The 9373-nt window shown below is 40.3% G+C and overlaps 1 protein-coding gene across 1 annotated transcript in view; it reads left to right on the top strand.

Moving 5' to 3' along the window:
* The window catches only part of LOC126337675 (sterile alpha motif domain-containing protein 15-like), a 46419-nt gene extending 37825 nt beyond the window's left edge, over positions 1-8594 (top strand). Inside the window, exon 4 of the mRNA XM_050001491.1 lies at positions 8148-8594. Within this exon, the coding sequence (XP_049857448.1) occupies positions 8148-8456 (309 nt within the window). The 3' untranslated portion in view covers positions 8457-8594. The remainder of the gene's footprint in view (positions 1-8147) is intronic.
* Positions 8595-9373: the final 779 nt, after the last annotated feature.

Here is a 9373-nt window from a genome sequence, read left to right on the forward strand (position 1 = left end):
CAAGTCCCTGATATGTAGCCTGCCCCACATGACAAATGTGTTGTGGAAGTAGTATTAGCCTGCATTACTGAATTGTGCTTCACATGCTGATGAACATGGCTGGGATCAGGTTGATATGGACAGAGAGGGGGAGGATGGACAAAGTGAGGGGAGAAGGAAATGGACAGAGAGAAGGGAGGAGGGGGGATGCATGAGACAAATTGGATTATTGGAGGTGGTGGGCAGGTGGAAAAGAAAGAGAGTAGGTGGAGATGGAAAGAGGGGAAGAGGAGATGGTCAGAGTGGGGTGGGAGGAAGATATCAATCAGAAGGGGTGGAGGAAAAGGACAAAGACAGGGAGAGGGGTGATGAGTGAGTGGGAAGGAAGAGATAGACAGATAGCGGTGGATGTTCGAGGTGGACAAAGAGAGTGAAGAAGAGAGGGGGAGGAGGAGGTGTGTTCTAAATATATTTCTTGAATCCATACAGAGGTGACCATGAAGAAAAGGCTACTATATAATAAAGCTAAATTACAAAAGAGAAACAAATCGATTTACACAGAAGTGAAATGATGTAAAATGAAGGAGAACAGAATAACAGAACAATTAATCCCAGCAGAGTTCAGCGCGTTTTTTGTTTTAATTAATAAATTTTTTATGTCATTCATAAATTGCAATTCCTTCTAAGCATCTTCAAGCTAATTAATGCGATACAAGTATGGTCTTTTGTACTTCTGACCAAAGAGCGATTTTGGTAGCTGGAGTTCAAAGTTTCTTTTAATCATGCCTTTGCGTTCTGGTGGAGATAATTCCATAGCAACTTTCAGCCCCTAACAAATGTTTCTTTATATCTAACCAAGAAGTAAAATAGCAATTTTCATAAATTTACCTTCAAAAACATTTTAAAGTAACGAAATATTTTGTAAAAATTTTCATCACCTTCTGCGCTCCCTTAGGGGTTGAATTTCAGAAACAGTGTAACACTTATTTTTTATTTATAACTGAGAAGTCAAATACCAGTTGCCATAGATGTAGCCTTAAGAATCCTTTAACAGCTCTTCAATAATTATTTATTTTCAAGAACATTTTCACCTACTATTTAACCTCCTTAGTGGCTGAATTTCCAAAAATGTTGAAACACGTACTTTTTATTTTCTGACTGAGAAACCAAATACCAGCTTTCATAGTTCTAGCTTCAAAATTTCTTTAATAGTGACATACTTTCACAAAGCCTATCATCTCTTATTTCACTCCCTTAGGAGTGGAATTCTGAACAGTCCATTCTTAAATGGTGCCTATAGTATACTGTAAAATCCACACTCTCAGCAAACTTCATGTTTCACGCTCTATTTCACCACCTTTGGGGTTCAATTTCTGAAAACCCTGAAATGCATTTTTTTATTTGTAACTGAGAAGTCAAATACCAGTGTTCATAGAAGTAGTTTTAAAAATACTTCAGTAGTTCTTTAATAATTATATATTTTTTTAAAAAAAAGCTTTCACGCAGTCCTTCACCCCATAGAACTAAATTTCCAAGAATGCTGAAACACTTATTTCTTTGTTTTTGACCAATAAACCAAATACCAATTTCGTAAGTCTATCTTCAAAATTGCTCTCAAAGCAACATTTTCAACAAAAAAACGTTCATCCCTTATTTACAGTCTTAGGGTTGAAATTTCGAAAGATCCCCTCTTAAGCGACGACTACACTACAAGATCCATACCTTCTCCAAATTTCAAGTTTCTATCCTCAGCAGTTTGAGCTGATCGATGATGAGTCAGTCATTCAGGACATTGCCTTTTATATAGAGAGATAAGAGGTGAAGTTCATCCCATTGTGCATATAATGAAAGGTAAATAAATATGAATGAATGAATATATATTTAGTGGTTCTAAAAGAGCTGAAGATAGTAAGACATTGAAATCTTTTGTACTTACGTTCTTATAGTTGTTGTGGGCAAGTCCTGAAGAAGGCAAATCTAACAAGTTACCCTTTCTGGTTCTGAGTACCTGTTCATCACAAATGTTAAATGTATTTGGAGAAATTATACGTTGTGTGTAGTTTGCTGCCGAACTATGTGATCAGAAAGGACTTTTGATGATTGTGAAGCAAACATGTTTTTTTTACAGAAACTTTAAACTAGCCACACAACTGTAAAAATGTGAAACTTTTAAGCCTGTAAGATGCTGAGAAAATTACTGCTTCCTCAGATTTTACAATGAATACCATCCCAGCATGTGCATAGCAGTAATTGCAAAATGATATAAGTATCTAATTTTACATATGAAGTTCTCATGTACGCCTTACAATGCCTTCCTGGTAATTTATTTGCAATCCTAAATTTCTCTTTGTTTTTACTTTTCATGACTTCTATGAAAATATTAATGAATACAAAATATTAAACATTATTTCCGTTCATTTTCATTGTCAAACAGATATTCGACCCACCAAACCTCAGATCACCATCCACAACTCTTTCCGTTGCGTGGAAACAATGCTGACGTAAATGGTTTATGTTTTCTAAGCGCTTGGTCACTTGGAGCTCCCACTCTATACTTTCATTTTTGGCTATCCCGTGCATGTAGCACCAATTTGGGCGAAATCAGTGGTCGCGGATATGTGCAATTCCATCGTTAGACGGCAGAAGTGTAGTTCACCATGACCACATAGCAAATAATTCAAAGCCTAGTTTCCATCTACTGCTGAGCTACATTATTGTCTCATAATAACACTGTAGACAATGAACTGAACACTTAAATGAAAAGCTGAAGCTTCCGCAGCTCTACTGCTGTGCTGAATTATACATAACTAATGACGAAATGAGTGGTTATAATAGTATGTACATTTGTCACGACACCTAATGAACGCGTGTAGCACATCCATGCTTGCACAACATTTAAGAGCATTCAAGTTTAGCACCAAAGATACAAATACAACACTGTTAATGTTTTCGTTGCCAATGATGACAAACTGCCTTTAGGATTTCCATGAGACTGGGCAATCAGGCAGCTGTTGAGTGATTGAGACCCGGTGACACTGGTGGCAGTTGCATCATAGGTACGTCGCTGTCTTCACAGCACTGTCTGACGAAGGGTGGACATCGTAACATAGCCTAGCTGTTCGGTGTTGAGTGGATGGTCCTGGGGATTATGAAACTGCTGTCAGATGGCTCATTATACAGAGGAGATAGCTCTGCCTCGTTCTTACATCATTGGAAGCTTCTCGAAGGGTGAGCAGTGTCTAAGGCTTGATCATTGCTTCGCAGAAGTAGATCAGATTGAGGAGTCGCCTCGTGGTGGAGGGTGCTGTGTCAGTATGGGTCGTTGACTGTGACAGTGTCCAGAACATAGTGTTACGGCTACAGGTACGGTTTAGTTCATTACATTCTTCCCTCCTACGTTGAATCTGGCCCCTTAATTCCTGTTGAAAGTTGACTGCATCAGAAACACTGGAATATTTACACTTATACACACTTCCGGCCCCCCTGCTAGAGTTCTGGGAGCGCTCCTGGTAGTATACTTCACTTTCATTGTCACTGTTCCTCGACATTATTACATTTTCTTCATTTTTAGTAGTAATAGGCATAAACACAAGTTTTTAGTTCATAATTTGCACTGTCCTATCTCTGTCAATTCTTTGTTAATGAGCATCTTTTTTTGGCTCCACCACAAAGGAGGAAGTGGCTATCAGGGTTGCTTCCTATCGCTATGATCCTATTTACATTTATCTAGCCGGCTGCTGTAGCCGAGCAGTTTTAGGCGCTTCAGCCATGAACCGCGCTGCTCCTACGGTCGCAGGTTCGAATCTTGACTCGGGCATGGATATGTGTGATGTCCTTAGGTTAGTTAGGCTTAAGAAGTTCTAAGTCTAGGGGACTGAATGGCCTCAGATGTTAAGTCCCACAGTGCTTATAGCCATCTGAACCATTAGAACATTTATCTACTCCTTCCAATAGCATGTTCTGCAAATTCACTTCAATTAATTCACTACCTCTCTGTAAAGTCTTTCAAGCAGAAAATACATACTATGGGCTTGGCTCTTCGTTAACTCATGAGGAACAAAACGGTGCTACATTAACTGAATCGTATGTGCACTGCTCTATTGCTAGCGATATTGGGCTGCAGGAATTTTGCGGTTTGCAGCCTCACCTAGTGCACTGTACTTCATAGGAAGTAAGGAAAATTTTACTCACAGCAGTAAAAAAGCCATGATAGCTTTGCTGCAGTCATGTTCTTAAGACATCATAACTGGAGATTCTGTCGGAACTCCCAGAAACTTATATTCTTATTCTTCTTTATTAATTTTTCTCACTCTGAAAGTTTCATCCATTGCACCGTGTTTCAATAGCTTTCCAATACTACTGACCCACATATAGGATCTATACCAGTTATAACTCTTTAACTTCTTCCCCAGCTACTGGTGCTATACCAGATCCACGTGTGCTGAATAGAAAATCGTTTTAATTCTTTACTTCCTCATATCATCCTATCCTACAGGAATCTTTCCTACTAAGTCACATCTTTTGCTTCACTGGTTATTGTTGCTATCTTGAACATTGCATCTCGAGAGACCTGGAGCAGTTCAGTTGTCGACATCATGGGCAGAAACGTATCTCACGTCCTTGTGATATCTCAAAACGTCGCTATTTTGAGACAATGCCACATGGTGTGAAGACTGTAAATTCTGGCCAGACAATGCCATTGGGATTCCTTATTCTTTCCTTAATCGTTGGTGCTGTATCACAGCTTAAACTTATCTCGTTGAATTAAGTAGTACCTGTTAGGCATTTCCCTGGGGGTTACTTTACAACTAGATTATATGTCCTAATATTCCTGATTTAAACTCAGTAGCCATGACCGAAAATCCTGCCTATCCTCTATTACTGATATACATGGTACTCATATTATTCTAAAGCATTCATTCTATTATATAAAATTCCTATTAAAATGCTATGGCTATACTGGTCTATTCCTTAGAAATTAAGTAAGTTTTTCGTGAGCCCAAGTTTCCCATTTCCTGAGCCATGCGCTCTACCCAGCACATTACAGCCTGTGACTCAGTGAACAAAGCAGGATGTCCGGGTAAGTTAGACTGGGTGCCTATTACAAGCGTTAACGTCTCATTCCTCGATCCTTTATCAAACAGTACAAAATTGTTAATCCTGATGTAAAGGGAAAAGTAGGGAGAGGTCAATCTAAAGACGTAGGGAACCCCACAAGTGATTTTAAATTGAAATTAAATCTACTATTTACAGATTTTGATCCTTTCTGTGATTATTATTCAGCACTCTGTCTTCATTTTTGTCTTCCAGAGCCCTTTTTCTTTATTCGCCGTTCCTCTGTAATGCTTTCTCTTCTCTGTTGATCAGCAATTTTCTTCATCATCAATGCAAACTCCTTCTCCATCAATCAATCAGTCTCCTAATACAGTCTCGAAGATAGGACCCAGCAATCTTTCTATTTCTGCCTTAACAGTGTTATAAAACCGCTATACATTTTCATTTGACCGCTGTTACTTGTAGCAGCAGACTGATGTATGTAGTTTCTTGACTACTAGGTGGCACGTTTTAAATTTATAGTGTCTCGCCCAGCATATTGTGCATTACCAATCCACAAACGTCAATGACATTTACTCTTCCTTCAACAGCCTTGCCATGAAGAGCAGAGAATGGCAGTCCAGACTGTGATTTCGCCATTCTTCAGTGGCGTTACAAGTTTATTCGTTGTTGAGGGATGGCTTTCTGTTGTCAACGAATCACCAATTTTCTCGACGTTCACGTCGAACGCAGTTGAGGTGAGATGCCCTGACCTCTCTCCCTCGAAAGTCACCCGACATCGTTTAAAACGTTTAAAACACTCGCGCACAATTTAACCAGTTATTACCGTTAAGTTTTCTCCGTAGACTCAGATATCCCCATGACATTTTACTGAGTATAACGTGAAACAGAATCACTGCTCGTTGCTCCACTGCAATTTGTGACACAACAACGTTGACACAACTTCTACAGCCCCACTGCTTTACATTACCTGTTCACAATTTCACATCTGTTACTCACACTTGTTAGGTCAAGCTGCCACTATAACTACTGTGACCACATATATATTCAAACAAATTCACAACTTGACAGCCATGTTTGTATCTCCAAATCAGACATAATTTTGTTATGGAAACCTTTCCAACATTCAGCAGTTGTGATTTGTAGAATTTGATTTCACGTCTGCCTCTGATGAGGCTATTGGTCTGGCATTATGGCACATTGTTTCCTGGCATTTATCTCTCTAGAAGATAATCGCTTCTGACCAGCGCAAGAATTAATGTAAGGGTATGTTTCTGAGAATGTGCACAGTATCTACATGTTAGTCATAATTTTCTCTCTGTATGACATTGTACGATAAGCATCACAACTATTTTTAAAAGTACAAACATAAATGTATCATGAAATATTTCACAGTTTATGTTTATTTATTTATTTATTTGATGACGTACTAACATATGATGTTAGTGCAGTACAACTGTAATCACATACTTCTTTAATGTTACATGTGAATATTTATGTATGTATGTATGTAGTTTATGGGATAATAAAAGCTTCAGAAATATATTAATGTGTATCTAATCACATGTATGAAGTAACTATCTGTAACCTCTTGCCAAGAAGAGTATATTACATAACTACACACATCAATAAAAGTTTTGCATCACCCTGGTTCCAAGAACTCCTGAAGATAGACGTTGACTGTGGATATTGTAGCACAAACACATTTCCCTTGACTGTTCAGAGAAGTCACTAAACCTGCTCAAATATGTAAATAACCATGCATGAGCAGCGCCTATTGGATGGAGGGTGTCCGACAGCTGATCAGTTCCAGTCATTCCACCAGAAAGGAGGTACACGGCTCGTGTTGTATGTAGTTCATTCATGCCTAGATGGTCAATACCGCGGTTCTATCGCGTCCACATTGTTGCTTTGTGCCAGGAAGGGCTCTCAACAAAGGAAGTGTCCAGGCGTCTCAGAGCGAACCAAAGCATTATTGTTCAGACATGTAGGAGCTATAGAGAGACAGGAACTGTCGATGAAATGCCTCGCTCAGGCCGCCTGAGGACTACTACTGCAGTGGATGACCACTACCTACTGATTATGGCTCGGAGGAACCCTGACAGCAACGCCACTATGTTGAATAATGCTTTTCGTGGAGCCACAGGAGTCGTGTTACGACTCAAACTGTGCTAATAGGCTGCATGATGTGCAACTTCACTCCTGACGTCCATGGCGCGGTACAGATGGGCCCGAGAACATGCTGACTGGACCACTCAGGATTGGCCATACATTCTCTTCACCAATGAGTGTCGCATATACCTTCAACCAGATAATTGTCGGAGATGTGTTTGGAGACAACCCAGTCAGGCTGAACGCTTTAGACACACTGTCTACCAGCGAGTGAAGCAAGGTGGAGGTTCCCTGCTGTTTTAGGGTGGCATTATGTAGGGCCGACGTATGCCGCTTTTGGTCATGGAAGGTACCGTAATGGCTGTGCAATACATGAATGCCATCCTCTGAACGATAGTGCAACAATGTTGGTGAGGCATTCGTCTTCATGGACGACAATTCCCGCCCCCATGGTCCACATCTTGAGAATGACTTCCTTCAGCAAAAGGACATCACCTGACTAGAGTGGCCAGCATGTTCCCCAGACATAAACCCTATCGAACATGCCTGGAATAGATTGAAAAGGGCTGTTTATGGACGAAGTGACCCACCAACCATTCTGAGGGATTTACGCCGAATCTCCATTGAGGAGTGGGACAATCTGGACCAACAGTGCCTTGAGGAACCTGTGGATAGTACGCCACGATGAATACTGCCATGCATCAATGCAAGGGGACGTGCTACTGGGTATTAGAGGTACTGGTGTGTAGAGCAATCTGGACCACCACCTCTGGAGGTCTCGCTGTATGGTTATACAACACACAATGTGTGGTTTTCATGAGCAATAAAAAGGGCGGAAATGATGTGTGTGTTGATCTCTATTCCAATTTCTTGTACGAGTTTCGAAACTCTCTGAACTGAGGTGGTGCAAAGCTTTTTTTGATGTGTGTATTAAGAATCCCGTAACACATGTGTGTTGTAAAAAGGGACATCTTATTATGTGCACTTTCCATTTGTTAAAGGTGATCACTGAAGCAATACGAAAACTATATGGAGTGGAAGCAGAATATTTTAAAAGAAGTATAAGCTTGCCACTGCGCTTTCCAGAAACGTGCTTCTTATTGCACCATCTACACTCTGGTCCAGCGTACAGTGACATGACTCGTCTTGAATTTTTTCGCCTGGTTGGCATTGTTGAGCCACCATATAAGATTATGACGCACTGGGATTTTGTGCAACCGTACCACCCAGACATTCCGGGAAAAATAGTTGTGGGAAGGCCTGGAATGAAGACATTGTGTTTTAGATGCATAAAAGAAAGAAGATACTAATGTCAGTAGCGTAGTCATTTAGAAGTATGGCTGATGAGCAGTATTGACAAGTAAGTAATTGTCAGTTTTCTGAATGATCCGCAATTAGCACGAAGGTTGTGTATCAGTTTGAGAAAAATAAATTAATTTTATTTTTAATAGATTTTTTATTCAATTCATAATGTTAATACGATTGATGACGAGTGTGAAAATGTTCTGAGGTACAACTTTTACCACCGACATATCGCTGTTTGAAGTAAAAGGCAAATACAGCTTCATGTTTCGCTGAGGTAACGAAAGTCATGGAATAGCGATATGCACATATACAGAATGGCTATAGTATCGCATACACAAGCTATAAAAGGAAAGCATATTGGCTCAGGTGATTCATGTGAAAGGATTTCCGATTGTGGCCGCACGACGGGAATCAACAGACTTTGAATGTGGAATGGTAGATGGAGCTTGACACATGAGGCATTTAGTTTCGGAAATCCTTAGGGAATTCAATATTGCAAGATCCACAGTGCCAAGAGTACCAAGAATTCCAAATCTCAGGCGTTACCTCTCACCACGAACAATGCAGTGGTCATGGCGTTCACTTTTGTTTGTGTAGACATGTAGTGCTAAAAGACTGGCGACACTGTGTGAAACAACAACAGGAATCAAGGTGGGATGTACGGCGAACATATCCTTTAGGACAGTGCAGCGAAATTTTGTGTTAATGGGCTACAGCAGCATTTGACAAATGTCAGTAACTTTGCTAACAGCACAACGTCACCTATGGCGCCTCTCCTGGGCTCGTGACCATATCAGTTGGATCCTAGACAATTGGTAAACAATGGGCTGGTCCTATGACTCCTGATTCCAGTTCGTAAAAGCTGATGGTAGCTTTCGAGTGAGGCGCAGCCCATGACGTCATGGACTCAAGTTGTCAACAA

This window comes from Schistocerca gregaria, chromosome 1, assembly GCF_023897955.1.
Source record: "Schistocerca gregaria isolate iqSchGreg1 chromosome 1, iqSchGreg1.2, whole genome shotgun sequence".
In the NCBI taxonomy this organism is placed as follows: domain Eukaryota; kingdom Metazoa; phylum Arthropoda; class Insecta; order Orthoptera; family Acrididae; genus Schistocerca; species Schistocerca gregaria.